Consider the following 18,396-nt stretch of genomic DNA (forward strand, 5'->3'; position numbering starts at 1 on the left):
TTTGTCCAAAGAATCCAGACCAAATAGACTCTGACTCCAACCTCAGCCAGAAACTCTAGGAAGTTACTTAAAATTGTTCGTGTATTTTGAAAGTGTTACTCAAGATGTCTCTATGTCAGGGAAGTTAATTTATGTGCTCTGAAAGAGTGAGTTGCTTTCAGTTAGAAAACAGAGATTCCATCAACCTTAAGCCTGTAGTATTCAGAGGGATTCACAGAGACTCTTCCATCTCCATATTGCATCTTCCACTGTGTCACATTTAAACTTAAGAGATTTATCCATCATAGCTTTAGTTTAATTTAAGACTACTGGGGAAAAAAATCCAGCAACATAAAATATGCTGTGGCTGGGAATGTGATCCTTTGTCACAGTGACGAACCTTTTTTTCTTTATAACACAGTCTTCATATGACTTCCTTAGGTTCTGCAACTGCAAAATGGAGATAGGAGTTCCTTAATTTTGGTAAGTGCTTTGGGATCTGTGGATAAAACCCACTACTCCTGCAAATCAGAGCCACTGAAGTGGACAGAGAGTCCTCCTTACTTCAGTTAATGTTTTGAAGGACCAAACATCATGCTTCAATCAAATACAGAGCTCAGGATCCTTCTTTACAGAGTATCGTTTCCTTGCTCATGCTTAAACGTAGCAGGGGCTGGATCACCCACTGGCGTTCCCTCCCACCACCCACATCCGTACAAGAAATAAAGTCACTTCTTCTGGATTTAAACTAAATCCTTCTGGTTTAGCAATGCACATTTCTACTTAAGCAATAAACATCTGTCGTCTGCCATTCATTAATATTAATTATAAATGGTCACTCATGGGATCCAAGTCCACCAGCTGAGATTTTTCCAACTTTGACCTTGTTAGGGTTTGTATAAAAAGTGTTCAGAAGGGTCCTTCGAAGCTCGAAGCCGACAAGAAGTGCAATTTGCAGAGTACAGCGTTTAGATTATGCACTTAGAACAAGGGCCGTCAGAAGGGGTGATGGGGAGCAGGGGAGGGAGGGAAGGAGGGAATACAGAGCCTGAAACAGCGTTCCTTTAAATGCTTAAGAGTTTTAGACCTTTCTGCAGACTAATGACAGGGAGAGGCATTGTCCATAATGAAACTGGCCCATCCATTAAACATTACTGTAAATGAAAGGTTGCATGAATTAAAGGTTGTTCATCTCATGTTTCAGGAATGTAGCTGTGTTTCATGTCCGAAGCCTGTTTTCCTTTTAAATGGAGTTCTTCAGATGACAAATGAGAGAGAGAATTTCAGAAAGCAAATGGGCAGAAGTAAATACATGCTTAGGAACAAAGCAGAGACATAACTGTAGCTGTAAATCTTTATACTGGGGCTACTGTTTGCCATAGATATTGGGGAGGATTAGATTAGATTTGAGAAATTTCATTACTGGGTCATTTTGCTTGTAAACCAAAAAAACAATAGAAAAATCCCTGCAGTTAATCGTTAAATTCTAGCTTACTATCACCTGTATATGCTTCACTCATGGACCGCTGGTTAATTCTTTTGCTACTATTTTGGATTTCAAGGAACTAAAAAAAGAAAATTTAGGAAATGCTTTTCCTGAATTCTGTGTGGCCACTGCATCTTTAAATGATAAATGTTGTGGGGGGGTTTCTCCCCTTTAATTTCTTGCTACTGCAAAATTGCTTCAACTAATATTACTGAAAAATAATATTTGTTTGCATCAGTCCTTAAAATTAGCTCATTTTTTTTCAGGCCTAAGCATATAGCAATATACTCCTCATGGGCCACATCTTCATCTGCTCTTAAAATATTCATAGCTTCATTGGCAGAGAGGTGCTAGCTTACATCCCTGGTGAATTAGTGTAACAAGTTCACTGAAATTTTCTGTAAGAAAATCCAGCCCTATACTCTTCCTATAACAATGATTCCAAGCTGCTGAATGCAAAGAGGAACATGAACAGATATCTCAGCAATGCAAATGACTTAACTGGACAAAATGAAAGTTGGTTTCAGTTCTTTGACTCAGGCCCAAATAAAAGTCTGAGCTTGGTAGAGACAGCAGGAGGCCTTATACTGATGTCAATGGACAGAGATACTTGGATTTGTGCTCTGTAAATGTGCAGCACGCTTGCTCTCTCTGTGGAAGTCTTACAGAAGGCAATAGGCAAGAAAAAATTTTGTGGAAATTTTGTAGCGATTTTAGAAAAGCTTATCAAAGCGTTATATCGTCCCTTACTAGGCTATGAAGTCGCACTACTATACTTAGACTGTCTCTGATGGATGTTTGTCTAACCTCCTTAAAAATCTTCCATGACAGAGATTCCCACAACCTCTCTCCTGATCTTTACAATCCCTGATAATAACAGTGGATGTTATCATCTCATTGGGAATGTTCTGAAGCTCCTTTGGACCTTTACAAAGGAAAGTTATGGCAGCGAGTGTTTTCTTTTTCAAAGTTAGGAGGTTGGAAGAGAGCTGGGAGGTGGCAGCCTAAGCAGACCAAAGGCTACATCAGGTGTCAGAGCTGGCAGGGAGAGTGAGCTGAGAAGAGATGACAAGGCTGGAGATGCAGAGACCTGGGTGGGGAAAAGCAAACATAGCTGCCTGGGTGGGGAAGAACAGGCAAATATCCAGAAAGATGAGGAGAAACAGCAGCCCAAAAGCACTCCTTTGTTTTCGCTTTGTTACAAAGGAATGCTGAAAAATCCCTTCGTTACGACTAGGTCCAAAGTACTCTGAAGTCAGTGGGATTTCAGTGGGTCTTGGATCAGGCCCTTTAAAAGAAGGGCAGCTGTAACACAATAATGACTGAGTGCCATTGCTGTCCACGGCTGGCAGTGTTATAACAGCATTGCTATACATGGAAGTGTTCCACAGCCCAGGATTTAGCTGATTAAACAGTGCTGCATGTGTCACCATTAGACTTGAAACATCCACTGCCTGATTTACTCTGTAGCTCACATACCCCAAATATTTTGCATTCTTGGACTAAATTTGATAGATGTGCCAGCAAACTTCTCTCTTGCATTTGTTCTTCTTTCCAGGACACATGGGCCAAAATATTGAGGGGTTTAGATCTCCAGGTGGCAAGGGCCGGGTGAGCCCTGCTGTCAGCAGCCGCTTCCCTTCACCTTTACTTTGTGGCAATATTGCCCAAAGGTGAGAAAACAGCTTGCCGTGGTCTGGAGAGTCAAGAGAAAGAAGTTGTCAGGATACCTTACTGTGGCACACAGCCTGGAAGAGGCTCATTTCCTTTTCCAGCTGTGATAAAGGTGTCCCTCCCTCAGAAAGAGGTCCTTCAAGCACTAGAAGTTAGGGGAAGGACTTCGGAAGCATCAACTGCGAGAAGTGATAGAAAGACCGGTGTGGAGAGAAAGACAGGTACGTGAGGATGTGCAGGCAGAGCAAGGAAGTGATGTGGGGTAAGAGAGAACGATACTCTGCTCTTTCGCACGTGGTCCCTGCCCTGCGCCGAGAGGGGAGAGTAGCCACGGCTTCCTATTTGCCTCTCCTTGAAACTCGACAACGCGAAGTCGCTGAAGGTGAAGGTGCCATGGTTAAGTCAAGTACAGCTGTACCAGGGAAGAAGGCCAGAGACCAGGCAGACTCCTGCTTGACTGCAGAGCATAACTGGTAGTTTGTTGTAGGACTCTGACCCTGCAAGAGCTGTCTCTCTTCCCCAGTCAAATCCGTGACGGAGGGGATAGCCCCGGCTAATTCGGATGCAAGCCAGAAGGTGGCCCTTGGCCTTGGCCAAGGAGCGGAGCTTTGCCTGCTTTTCTTCAGCAGCATAGACATAGCTGCGGATCTTGCCTTCTAAAGCTGGAGCTGCTCCTCTCAATCCCAAACACGTTTATTCAAGAGGGAAGATTTTAGGCAGGTGCTGGGAATTCGGTGCTGGATGAATACCTGATAGGCACTTTGGAAGGGGAAGGAAGAGGGGTTTGTGAGACGTTTGTATTCCCTCCTGTTTTTCCTACAGAGCTCGGGTATCTAAAAGATAGTCAGCCAGCCAATTCTGGAGCACAAGGAGACATCAGAAGGGAAGATCAGAATGAGAAAAAGAGCTGATTTCTATCCCTTATTTGGTTTAGTGATCTGAGGAGAACAGCTCTCACAGCCTTCACATTTTAATAGAAGAATGCAATCATTTTTTTTCTGATTCACTTCCCTTATGAGAGCAATTGACCACATGCTTCTTTCTCAGCTTTGACACCATTCCTGTTAATACGAGGTTGATGCTGTTTACCAGCAGCGTGTCCAGCACATTTTTTATAGCGTGCTCCAGAGGACCTCAGGGCAGCTGAGCAACCTCCCCTCTGCTTCCAGGCCCCCCAGGACAGGGAGGAGATGGAAAGCGGCAAGAGAGGAGCTGGCAGCAGGAGAGGAGAACATCTAAAGAGCACAGAGACAGCGTCACCCCAGCACCCTGCAGGGCTAAAACCAAATTTTGATACCTGAGGGTCTGACAGGTTGGTGTATAGCCACAGCCATGTTCAGCCTGGCTGTTCATTGAGATGCATATTATTCAGACAATACAACCTTGGCATGGTACACATGCACACAGTGTGTGCATACGTGTATAGTACCACATGTGCAGAGACACACAACATGTATTTATTACCTGCCTGCATGGTTGATACGTGTCTGTCAGACCTGGGAGGTATGATGAGAATTCAATGTTCACACTAACACAAACAAATGTACTTGTAGCAAAACGCAATGTTACTATTAATTAGTTCAGATTTTAAGATCTCAGTTTGCAGGTAGCAACCTAATAAGACTCTCAAAACTGCCTGTGATTAAATTTTGAAAATGCTATGATTAAAGTTTAAAAATGGCTTTTTCCAACCTTTTCAGCCCTTGAATTGTACAGCCAGTACATCCTCTACTATTAGCTATTTTGGATTCACAAATCGCTCCAACTCATATCAGTCCTATTTTTCCCCTCTTAACGCTTCTCACCCAGATCTCTTTTCTAGATCGTGCCCCTGTCCCTGTGCTCTCCGTGCCCTGCCTCGTTCAAGGTATTCCTGGGACGCCATTTCAATTCATGTTCCAACTAGTGGATTCCCAGTCTCAACAGCCTTACTCTTGGGGGCTGGAAATGTGTTAAAGTTAAAGAGTCAAAACCCCTGCAAGGAAAGGAAATGAGAGGTCCTCTTGGCAGCAACAAACAGAAAATAAACAACCAAACTCTTCACAAGACAGATTCCTCAATTATAGTAACTCGGGCTCACAAAGGCCAGAGTTATGACCCATTGGCGTATGCAGTATGTAAACACGGGGATGCAGTAATTAGCTTTGTGTTCATTTTGAGGCTTCAGAAGTCCTGTGACCTGCCACGGAGTAAGGTCATTAACCATAACCACACTAGTGACCTTCACACAGGACACCCCGTCCCTCACAGTTATACGAGCAAACTGTGCACTGTGATGTCTCCCTGGCTCACATGCCCTAGCCCTCTTGTTTTAAATGCCACTGAGCTATACGTGCGGGAGAGGATGTGACTTTTGGGATGAACTGTGATCGGAATATCTTACTTTCCCACGTAGCAATGCTTAGGACTTAAATGTGATTAAGTAAAAATACTCAGTACCAAAAATACCCAGATTTTCCCCCAATTCCTTTTTTTTTTTTTTTTTTTTAAATCAGAACAATTTGTTTAAAAATAATACACTCAGGAATTATCGGACTGGTGTGGGCCTCCATTGCCCTAGGAAGAGACTTTTATCTTTGGTGTGTGGAGTGTGCAGGGACAGACTATTCATAGCTTGTTCTGTAAAGGGTAATTCACCTTTGAGTAAGCAGGTGTATAGCCTTTACTAGATGCTTACCAACAAACACAATAAAACACTGCTCTAACCTTGATTTTGCCAACACTAAATGAAATTAGTATTGGGAATGAGTATTTTTCAACTCTACTTTTTGTTTTACTGACTCGTGGATCCCCTGAAACACGCTATCTTGCTTACAGAGTCGGCCTGGGTGAACCTTGGTTTAGATTTTGCAGTGTTGCAAAGTCATTACTGTGCAGATGGAGAAAATGCGCCCTTTAATTTAAAAGTTAGTGGGTAAAAGTCCAGATCACTCATACTAGGCTGTCCTTAACAGTCATTGGAAAGAAACAGGCACTTTCAGGAGGCAAATTATTTTGCCCTTCTTAGAATCCATCTTACAGTGTCATGCATCCCCCTCCCCAGGTGCAGTTTTAACCCCTCCATTAACATGACCTTGCTTTGACAAAAACAACTAATTTTTAGCTGTCCAGCTTATGTGCAGTGAATCTTGTCATGCTCTTGCCAAGCCTATGGAGGCTCAGTGGAGTCCCAGTTTGTCACTCCTTGTCTGAATTCTCAGATAGCAGACCCCTCTCCGTGAAAATCGCATCCACGTCAAATTCAGATTGTCCAGTGTGACAACAGAGCTCAACAAAATGCACAAGGAACTGTTCCAGAGGCCTGGCAGTCCAGAGTTTTGGGGGAAAAATAGGTATTACCACATGAATAAACACATTGATGTGGCACATACCTATGCAAGTCTTAAGTGGCTACATAGGAGTTTCTGTGGGTTGTGAAGATCATGAAACCCTGATTTTCTGTGCCATGATTCAAAACCTATACAAAGAAGTGTTGAAACTCCTACTGATGTCAAATGGCTTCCTTCGCTACTGTACTCCCACGTATCTTTTAAAATGTAATGCAACTTACACGTCTTTTAATTTAGTAGGGGCTCTCTTCTTTTTCTTTCTCCGTTTTGCCTGGGACAGCTTAGCTGACTGTTAATGAAATTAGTGCACCTCAACTGGAGATCAATTGCAGAAACTTTTCTTTGTGAGAAAGACTAAAGAGACAGCTTAGTTCAGACTCCAGAGCCCTCTGTGCTCCGTTGTTACATGGATCCATATGGCATGAGAGCACGTGCATTAGAGTGGGTAACTCAATGAGATTAAGTTAAATGAGTGAAATTAGTTTATTGCCTAATATTTTAAGTTTGTTAGTATTAAGTTACATTGTGTTCAGCTAAAGTAAATTCTTGATTAATGGCTTGGGATTTTTAGCTGAGTGGTGGTTTTGGAAATCTGATGGATACCTGATAGGATTCCTTCCTCACACCATAGCCAACTGAAGACATTTTCAACCATGATCTAATTAATATGTTTGAAGCATTATGCAGACATATAGCAATAAAGGGGGGAGGAACTAGTTCAAAGAAACAGCAGAGATGACCTGAGTCTCAGTTCTCTCAGCTATTCAAATCAAACCTGGTTTTTTATATTCACATGTACGCAGTGCAAGATAGAAACATTTCTTTTACTTTATTTCTCCAAAATATATACACTTCCTCATTAAAACTGCTCAACAACAAATCCCGTTCCCTTGGTTCCTTTCTGTTCACCAGTCTGCATCTGGAATTCAGCTCCTCATCAAAAAGACACTGCTTTCTCTCTTATTCTTGTACACTAAAAACAAATCACAGCATAATGTCTGAATTCTCCTTACAGCACAACCCATTAACTGACAAGCTACCTTGCCTCCAGGGGCTTGCAGTCTTGTGAATTTTGACTACAATTGCCCCTCTTCCTTTCATGACGGTATCCTGCTTTCAGACTCTACAAGGTGACAATTCCTACACTCCACAGTGAAAAAGAAATATGCCGTTCTACATTCATCCCACCGTGTTTTCATGTCTAATGCTTGAATTTTTGCCTGTCAGGAACAGGAACTTTCTTTGGTCTGTGTTTGCATGGAACTGGATGCAGTTAACATTAGTTCTCTCCTTTGAACATCTAAATGCCACCAGCATGCAAATGAATCAATATATGAACAAGCAACAACTGAAATGTATTATTTATTTGTTTACAACAATACAGCTGTGTAACCAATGTAGCCAATCTATTGGCATGCATAATACCCAGCTTTCTAAGGTGTCTTCCTTGTTCATAACTACGCACTTCGTCTTTTGGTGAGCTTTTTTAGTCTCTTCAAACTGATCAGAACATGTTCTCTGAAAGCACTTAAAACTGTCTGCTCTCTGGGGGTTTAGCTGGGTCTCAACAGAAAGTCATATGGTGAATGTTCTCTTCTTGGCAGAATTACTCATGCATGAAAACATGCAATTCCTTCCCCACAAATGCTTTTGTATGCAATTCTGATATTTGTCTTTTGGCCAGTAAAAGTCAATCATCTCACAGATTTGCAGATAGCAGTCCAAAGCGACTTGTGTTTAGCCAGAGCACATTTATTAAGGCAGAGAAATAATATTGATGGATAATGTGCAGTGTTTGAAGAGCTCTGCAAGTTATGCTTTTCCAGTACATCTATTTGCCATTTGCCATTAATGGACATGGCTACAGGAAACAAGTGACTCTCAACATATGTCTGTCAGTGAAAGGTAGGAGCCAACAAGATGTTAAGTGTGGGAAGATAAAAATAACAGTGCACTGCACTGGGGGAGCAAGACAAAAAGTGTGAGGGAAGGAAAGGAAGAAGAAGAAACTGGAACTTAAAATCATATAGCCATGCATACTAAAAAGAATTCACCATCATGGGACTAAAAGAGGAGAATTATGACATAAATTACAGTGAGGTTTGGATGGGACTGAACCTATAAGAGGAGCCTGTATGTAAAACACATGGAAATTACCACCTCAGAACACACTGGGATCAACTAATTTAGTGCTAAAATGAGTAAAAAGAACATTTTAGATTAGTCGGGCTACTTGTATCCTCATTATTCCCATTTGTTTGCATTCATCCTGAAAATAGTAGCACCTTCTCTCAGTAAACCTTCATTTTATAGCCAGTGAGGGAAAAAAAAGTTGTAATAGATCTCACCAGCTCTAATGACACACCAGCAGATAGAAACAAAAAAAAACCCCAGCCCTTTTCATCCATTTTATCTTGTTTTGTGTAGCCGTTCCAGAAACATGTCCTTGCTTCTGTGCGATAGCAGCGACTTAACTGACTAACATCCTGTCTCTGACCTCAACTTCTTGAGCAAAGTCGTTGAGGCATCTGTGACGAGCATACCCCGTCATCATGTGGTCTTTGCCCTAACTCCCTCGGCCACAGACATCTATTCAACATGGAATCAGCAGAGGCTGACCAAGCTAACTCTCTCTCCATGGCCATGGAGAAAAGATTAGCAGCACTGTTGGTAACTGCTGGGTCTGCTGCTAGACTTCAAATGCCAGTGCCATGAAAGCTAAACTCCAAGGCAATGCCTGAGAGGCAGTGGGGAGTCATACAATACAGAAGAGCGTTTTCAATATTTCTTAACAGTAAATACAAACTTATTTACTTTCCCTTCCCTTTCCCAAAGTGTTTTTTGTTGTTACCTCCTTCTGCACTCACTGACTGGATGTAGCTAGCCATAAGAACAGAGCCTGGCTTAGATTCTCATGCAATTATTCTGTTCAAACGGGAACAGAAGTTTCTCTCTGTTTAATAAGGGACAGTGGCAGCAGGAAAGGTAAGTTGCCTGGAGATTAAGTGGGAAAGCTTCATCTCCCCATTCCAGTAGGAACAGAAGGAAAACTTTTAGCTTATTTCCCAGTTTCCTGGCTTGTCACCATAATCCATCCCTTAAAGCTATTTTAACCTAATGTTTTATGTGTGAATTTCCTCAGTTTTATTAAGAATTATCTTTTTAAAAAAATTTTAAATCTGTTTCCCTGGGAAGGTGTATGAAAGTGAATGGGACAGACTTTTGGGGATACTGAGGAGTATATAGTGGCAGATTTCAGAACACTAAAAAAAAATGGCTCACAGACATAGACATACAAATCCCAAGGGCACAGGTAGAGTTTGAACACAGGTTCCATCTGCCTGCATTGGTTTCGAAGGAATTGTCTACCGAGTGTAAAACAGGCTAGAATATAATCTGTGACTGGCTCAAAAGGAAGAAAAAAAACACCTTTATGCACATTGCAGAAAAAAAAAAAAAGAAGAAAAAGATTCATGATTGTGAACGAATTCTTGTGGTGTGCAGTATTTTTCAAGTATGGTTTGGCTCAGATCCCATAAAATAAGAATTGACAGTAAAATACGTGAGTAGTTTCTTCTAAAGTACTTACTACACAGGAATGGCAGGCATTTCTCAAAGAGAAATGTCTTGTCCAATCTGAAGAGATTGCCAAATTGCCATAAGCAAACACACAACATCATTATCACCTCAAAAAAAAATAGTTTCACTGTTCCAAAACTGCAGTTCAGCCCTATATTTTCAGCTCTGGCAAAATAAGCTTTGGTACAATACAAACCCAAGGACTCTTCCCCAAGTTACAGTGGGCTAATGAGAGGCTGTGCTTCAAGTTGTGGCACTGTGCAGGAGCAGAAGCAAGCATGGACATTTTGGACCTAGATAAGGGAATCTGGAAATAGCTTGCCTTGGCTGCTCCCCTGAGGCAGATACACCTCTCTACCTCTTGAAGGCATTGCCTGACACAAGGAAGAGGAGGTGACATCTACCCCATAGGTTCCCATAAATCAGTAGATCTAACCAGTTCTTAGGTGAGGGGGAGGCACCTGTAGCTATCTGGTTCATAAGATCCTCCTTCTAATGTTATTTCCTTTCTCATGGGAACCAGCCAACCTTCAAAAAGGATTACAAGCTCCAAACCCCTTTAATGTTTCTCTAAGTAATATCTCCAGCAACCCTAGCGATCATTTAACAAGGAAACAGTAGGTTACTACTTGGTACCAGCAGCTCATGCTGGCTCACAGATGTTTACACAGGGGGGCAGCTGCTCCATGTGTTCCACTCATCCTCAAAAGGGGTGAAACCTTGCTTTTGAGTTGGGAGGGAAGGGGGAAATAGAAGAGATGGGGAAATGGGAAGGATGGGGAAAATGGGAGGGATGGGGAAAAGGAAATATTCCATTGACACTCCTGTGCCAACCAGAGTAACTGCACCGGGGGCAGAGGAAGTAACTTCCCTGCTGCAAGACGGGCAGAAAAGGGAACAATGGAACAACAATCTTTACTGGGTGGAATTGGTAAAAATTATTATTTCACAGACTTCTTAAGCATCTCGCATTCTTAACATGTGGGATGTCATTCACTAGGTGCCGTGATGGGGAATAAGTCCAACAAGCTGGCTCGCGTGGAGGGGTGGTTCTGCTGGCACTCTTGCTTGTTGGGTGAAACCAAGTGGAGTTTCCCTTGGCTGCCACGCAGTGTTGTGGCCTTTCTCCCACACTGGGACTCCATGAGCCAGATGCAGATGGCAGGATCAGGCCACGTTGTTCAGCCAGAGCTAGTAGAAAGAGTTCAGGGTGGGAGAGAGGCCACAGTGCTGCAATTGCAAGAGTTATGGTCTTACCTGTAGGGAAGCACGAAATAGGAATCGGTTTGGAGGAATCCCATGGTTGAACCATGAAACTTGGCTGCCTGATACCCAACAAACAACTCCCATCATGACATGTTTTACGATGGATCTTTTTGTTCTGATCTCCACATGCAACCCCTCATCTTGGCAGCTCTTTCAGCAGAACTGAGAGACAATGTGCCTTCCCATCCAGCCCACCCTGTCCTCTCTAGATCACACAAAGCACATTTTTTGAGCAGCGTTAGGACTTTATTTACTCCATGCAAGGGCACAGTTGTCTGCAGCCCAAAGAACACCACATCAATGGGAGCTTTGGTGAAGCCTGCAATCGAGGCCTGGGAATTCAGATGCAAGTTATTAAACAAGCACAATACCAATCTCATATTATGATGATGATAACATGGTACCTTTTCCTTCCTTCTGACATCTCTTTCTCTGTACAATACATTTTCTGCTCTCGCTTGTAGCTGGGCAAGGATTGCCCCTTGCTGACGGATGCTGTACGATCTCTCTGACCCTTACTTCATTTCCTCTTTTGAAACCACATGTTTTTCCTTTCTTTGTGCAAGGGCTCCATGGACTCCACTCACTAGCTTCACAGTGCACTGCAACAAACATAGGACAAGCTGAGCCTGGCCAATATCTTTTTGTATACACAATGCATATGGTACATTAATTTCATTCTGCATCAGCCAAAAGGTGGCAAAAATTAATGCAATTAATCAGGATTTGCAGCAGTGAATTGACAGAAATTGGACTGCTGAGGATATACTGCACAAAAAATGTCAAATAATTATGTCAGTTACTATTTTGTACTCGCTGTTTCATAATTCCATTCCTGAAATGGGGCAACAACAACGCAATTGGTCTCAATGGAATCAGTTACCGGGGCTTGTTCTAAGGTTGCTTTGGTTTTCTGGAGGTATAAATCCTTGTAGCTTCAGTGGAATTAAACTTTGGTCATCCCTATGTGAAAGGAGAGTGAAGTCATTGGGTCAAGCTGCTGCAACTGGTCTCAAAGGTATTGAATTTGGAAATCAATAGAGTGATAAAGGACCAACTGATATCAAAAGGCATTACATTAACAATCAAGTATCTTTGGTGATCTGCTGCTTAGTTTTCAGCTTAAGTAGTGAAAGAGCCATCATCTGTAGCATATACAAGCTGTAAGCAGGCAAAGCAGAAGAGAATTTGGGTTGGCGGGGCAGGGGGGTGCAAGCTTTTCAGAAAAGTGCAGGTTACAGTTTCTAAACCACAGTGATCTGAATGCGCGTCCTGTACTATTGGGAACTCAAAAGGTGTGCAGCTGGACACCTGTCCAAACAGTGTAGACAAAAATGGGAGTAACCTTGGAAGCTTGACAACGTGCTCTTAATAACTATCCTTCTTTGGTGCCATCTCCTCAGTATCCTTCTCTTGATAAAAAATAGTAAACATTTATATTTACTTTATGTTCACATGTGTGCTTAAGACTATAAACCACCACTGAAGGAGGAAAGACTTCCAGCCCTTCTATAAGGAGGAATTTGTAAGTCGACATTTTTCCAGCTCCAGAATTTACTTCCAATTTTTCAAAACCTAAAAATATAGCTGATCTCAGGCAATCTCTGAGCCTTTCTCCAGCAAATTGTCATGTGGGTCGTTTTGTTTTTCATATTACACTGGAGCCCTCCTGTTAAAATAATTGGCCTTCACGTGCACAAAAAGGTTCTGTTTTTCCTCCGTAGCTTTAAATGGCTTTTCCTAGTTGAGACTGACTCATTGTTAAAGCAGCTAAGTCTACAGCACTTGGAAACAGCCATCAAGAAACAAAAACGATCCCTTGAATTTCTTTCAAAGATGAAAGTCTTTGCTTGAAAATAAAACCATAAAAACCATCACTACCACCTGAACTAATATACATTTGAGAAGGAAAATGCCAAACTACCGTACACTATTTTTATTCCTGTGTTACTTCCCCCTCCAAAAAACGTGATGCCAAGGAGAGCTATGTGCATGATACCGTGGGGGAGGAGATTTCCATCATGGCCAGACTGTGCCTAAGTGCTCCCTGGTTGCTGGTGGCTGAAGAGGTTACGGCTTCCACCGCAGTTCACAGCCCTCAGCCACCACAATTCGCAGCCGGCGGACTAAAATAAGCTGAACCTTGCCGCAGCTTCGGCGTGCCCATGGCAGGGGATGTCAACTGCAGCAGCCCAGAGGCAAATATATCACTCGTTCTGCTTTCAGCTGGAGGGGTGGCAGAGGGATGGAGCAGACAGTTAGGTGTGGTGACCTCCAAAATCGCCCCAGCTTGAATAATTGGAGCTTATGAGTCAGAGGCTGGAGAGGTACAAAAGCAGGTCTCTTCTCTGCAGCCAGTGAGTCACAGGACCAGTGTTGCCAATCTCATTCCTTCAGTGACAGTGCCACGCTCTTTGGTGTTTTATTTTAATCCTCAGTTTCTGGAGTCAGGTGATTAAGCATATATACCATTTGGGAGTTTGGGGGTTTGGGGGTGGGGGGCGCTTTTTTTTTTTCCTTAGTGTTTTAGTTTCTAGCCTTCACCTTTGTGAAGGTAAGGTTCAAAATGTTGACACACACATGCTTTGAAGGCTCAGGTAGTACAAGGGAGCTAAAGCAAAGCAGTTAGTATTTTAATCTCTCAACTACATGTAGGGTCTGGCTCAGGATTTTTGAACCTTTGATGTTAGCTGTGCTGCATAACACTGTAACAGAGCAAGTAAGAGATGGATGTCATTCTACCTCAGGGCAGACCAAACAGGCGGTACTTCCCGAGGCAGAATTGCCCTTAGCGTCAAGGCTGTGTTTGTGGGGCACAACAGAGCTTGTGCCTCTTATAAAATGGCAGACTTGGGAAATACCTTGACTTTATTGTGCTGGGGAATACATTTTGTGATGCAGAACATTTCCATGTTAAGTTACACTTCCCTCATGGTGTAACCGATCTTGCAACTCATGCTCTCCTTAGATCCCCCATCCCCTGTGAGAAAACCGGGCAGGACACAGGAGGACCGGACTTACCGATGCTAGTGCACTCCATTGTGTGATTGTTGGCTTCCAGCCCATCAGGGCACTTTTCAAGGCACTTTCCACTGTATAAGTAAAACCCACTTTTACACTTTGTGCAGAAGTTTCTGGTGAAGCAGGTATCACAGTCAGCTTTACATTCTGAAATGCAAACAGTAAACAATGTTGTCGCTCTTTGCCACAAAACGCCATGGGCTCTTTCACATATACCAGAATCACGCAATTCTAGCAATGTTAAACAATCTTCAAAGGAAGCAAATTATATTTAGATCTTCGTGGCCTGTACACACAGTAAGGCCAGCCACAAGTGACCTTGGCATGAGTGAGGATTTAATAGGGATGGCCTGACGCTGAATGGCCTCACACTGCTTGTCTTCTTGCAGACCTATGCAGACAGAAGACAGAGCACAGCACAGCAGAATAACAATATACTGCTTCTGCCCTACACTGACTCAGCATAGGTACTAATTAACCCCAAAGGGCACAGGTACTGGGCCAGTTCCACACTATCTATCTCCATTCATCCAGGAGAAATAAAAATATGCCAGAATTTAGAATCTGCTTAAGACTGTTTTGCATCAAGATCTTTTTCTTTTTTTAAATGACTCCCTGATGTTCCATCAGAGGTCCTGTAGTATTTCATGAATTCTCTACATGACTACCCAAATTGGCATTAGTGGTATATTTCCCAGTTCTCAGATATTTTTAAATGAAATACATAAAAACTTGTGTATGGCACAGACCATGTCTGATATGCAAGGCCACACACTGCTAAAAAGTGAGCAAATACTTTACAGTGTCAAGTTACTCTGTAAGACTTTACTCTGGGGTCCATTCATTAAATAACTTTTATTACCAGGTAGAAACTGGGAGAGTTGCTTGGCCGTCGCTCTTATGTTTTTATATCACCTGCGGGATTAAACACAGTGAATTCAACAACAAAAAGAGGAGTGGGGAGGACATTGTGATCTTTTCCAGTTCATTTATGGTTCAAAATACATAGTGGGGTCAAAATGTGGCCTGAGCGGTAAAGAATAGAGTTGGGTTCTCTGTCTCCCAGCCTGGAGGCAACAGGAATCAGTAACTTCCCCCAAATCAGGCTGAAACCTGGCCAGCTGCTACAGGCATCGAGAGAGCTACACTGAGGGTGAGGCAAGCTATCAAGAGACCAGGGCAAACCCCATCTCCAAAGAATGCCACCTGCCATCTTCTCTCGTTGTCGCAGGGGTGAGGAGGGTAAGGGCAGCGGGTTAAACGGTTCCAGCCACCGAGATTCAGCGTCCCTCGGCCGCCGCTCTTCGGAGCTGCTGCCGCTCCCTCTTGCTGCTGGAGGGCAGTGCCTGGTGCCCCCCGGCGCTTGCCTTTCACATGGGGGTGTAGAGGAGGAGACCACCGCCTGGGTCCTAGGCAGTCATTCATGCAGAGCTGGGATCCCTGAGCTTTAGGCCGTTTCGTAATCTTTCGCCTTAACTTCTTGCTCGGGCTAATATTTACTGCGCTACTATAAGAGAACTGAGCAAAGAAAGACATGGCCTGTCCATCTGCTTCGCTGTTGGCTTGACTCCTAAGGGAACACAGCATTCAAGAGAGAACAAACAAATCCATGCGCTTCCCCTTTCCCCAGCACTTACTTGCGCACTTATTAATGTCGGGATACCGTGTCCCATAGTATCCGCTTGGACACGAGGAAAGACATACTCCAATCTGTTTCATGCCAATCCTCTCCAGAACAAAAAAGAGCCTGGGCTTACATGACAGGCATCCGTTGTAGTCAGAACATGTAGCACACCCTCCTTGGCAACCCTGGCTCACATTAGGATGCACTGAGAAGACAAGCATTAAAAAAAAGAACAAAAACAGTGAGAGAACAAGATATTAGACAAGACCATGAAATAATGGCTCCTCTGTACTTGGAAGGGTGGACCATCCACCTCTCTGACAGCTCTTAAAGATTGCTTCATTTTTTCTTGTGTCTCTTATGACCTGACATTTCATTTCAGCGATTATTTCATCTGCATAAAAATGAGAAGCTCAGCTGATGTGCTCACATCTTGCAGAAATAGCTAACAGCAAATTATAGTTGAAATAGATTTTATGGAACAGCAGCATCCTAGAGAACAGTTATTTTTCTTCTAGTTATTTTCAGTGGTTTTCTGCCTTGTATGCACTTGGCTCAGCAGATAAATACATGTTCACCTATCTTTGCTTTTCCTAGCTGGATCATTAAAAATCAACCTAGTGTATAATTTCCTTCATTGACTAAATGCCATTTGATTGAGTTCTGCTGTGCAGGAATATGCCCTGGTAAGATCTGATGCTAATTTGCCTTAATAAAAAGACAGAGGAGAGCCATCCTTCTCACCCTCCTTCTTTCCCTGGAATGTTCTCCCTGGCATGTTTTTAATCTCTAACAATTACAACCTGATGTTCAGACTTAACTGTGGCATTTACCCTGCTCCAGACCCAGCATGGAGCATAGGTAGGATTATATTTGCCTTTCAATTGAATTGTTCTAATTCTTCAGACAAGGAAGGGAAAACTTATTACACTCACTGCTTAAGACTATTCAGTTCTTCTTTAGGGGCTTGGAGGTAGCAGAAAAGAGGATGCTATTGCAGACTATCTTTTCAGTAGCAGACATTAATCAGTGTATTACTTCTCAGTGGTGGAGAATGATGTTTTGCCTCTTCCTGTACTTTAGGAGTTGTTACCTACTTTTACTTCCTTCTTGGTTGCATTCTTAAATAGGAGTTGGATCTGAAAAATAATTAAGCATCAAATAACTCCAGACCCTGTGTCCCCTGTTTTTTGGCCTTCTCTTGTGTGAAAGACCCAGGCATTTTTCTGAGTGTAAGCTTTCATCTCTCAGCCTGAGATGTCTGGTTATATTTCATCTGTAAGAGAAATCCAGTCCTTGTTCACATTTGTAAATCCTATTTGTAAATACTAGTGGCTTCTTGTTCTGCCTTCTCCTTAGGCCAGTGATAATTTTATAAATACGCACGTGCCATACTTTGATTGCCTATTTTAGTGTTTTGATTCTATTTTTGTCTGCAGACACTGCTAAATAGCTTGCATACACAGTGAGCTTGCTTTTGTCAGCTCCTTTCTGTAGATCCCTTGGAGGCAGACCAGAAGCCCATATGACTCCATGGCTTACAGGTTGAAAGCCACCACTCTCCGCTAGCTGAGGGGAGTTTGCCTGGTGGCAGGGAAGTTCAGGAATACCTCTGTACTTTGCTCGCTTACAGTTTTGGCAGAAAAGACATGGCCCGTGAATGGGAAAAGCACTCCTCTATGCTCTGAGGTTTTGATGACCAGTCCCACAATCTGAGAAACCTCAAAGGGAGTTCAAGTTCACTTTTGCTCTTTCATTAACAGAATGAGGAAGGAGGGTTGTTCCTCTCAGCAGGGCTGACCACACAGGAGAAGAGCAAACTTTGGCCCTGCTGCGGACAAACGATTTCAATGAGGATGTAAGAACCCAATTCTCTGTGCCCCCAGTGGCACTCGCTTTGTAGAACAACCTGGAGGAAAGTGGTTTTACTACCAAGACACACCACTACTATGAGAATAAATGGCATTCTGCGTATTGAGAAGCTGCAGCCCCAATTCAGTTATCAGACTTGCTTTCACTAGAACCTCAAAATGCTGAGTGCTCAATAAGTATAACATATTTTTTTCTGAGAAGATTCCAAAGATACAGAGTATATTGACTTTGAAATTAAAAGCCTGAAAAATTGGCTTTCTTTTTAAAGTTAAGTAAATTAAAATGTCCTTGTCTGTCTCTCCCCTGTCTTGTGGCTCTTGTATGAAGCTGCTTTCAAAGGCAGATGCAGTAATGTGATCTAAGAAGCTGACATTATTTAAAAACTATCCATGACTTTCCTTCATTAAGTCTGACAGAGGGAAGAAAAAGCAGCTGAAGTACAAAATAATTGTCATCAAAGCTGCTATATAAAATATGGATGATCCCTTTTGACGGGAAACATATTATGTGTGAGCACCTGTGACACGTCATTATGAATAGATTCTCTTGACAGAGAAAACATTATA

The 18,396-nt window shown here is 42.7% G+C and overlaps 1 protein-coding gene across 1 annotated transcript in view; it reads right to left on the reverse strand.

Annotated features, from left to right (window-relative positions):
* Positions 1-18,396, reverse strand: part of RSPO3 (R-spondin 3) — a 62,923-nt gene that overhangs the window by 11,260 nt on the left and 33,267 nt on the right. Inside the window, exons 2-4 of the mRNA XM_052781145.1 lie at positions 15,972-16,163; positions 14,335-14,481; positions 11,718-11,915 (exon numbers count right to left, since the gene is read on the reverse strand). Coding sequence (XP_052637105.1) covers positions 11,718-11,915; positions 14,335-14,481; positions 15,972-16,163 — 537 coding nt within the window. The remainder of the gene's footprint in view (positions 1-11,717; positions 11,916-14,334; positions 14,482-15,971; positions 16,164-18,396) is intronic.

Source organism: Harpia harpyja, chromosome 3 (genome assembly GCF_026419915.1).
Source record: "Harpia harpyja isolate bHarHar1 chromosome 3, bHarHar1 primary haplotype, whole genome shotgun sequence".
Lineage (NCBI taxonomy): Eukaryota > Metazoa > Chordata > Aves > Accipitriformes > Accipitridae > Harpia > Harpia harpyja.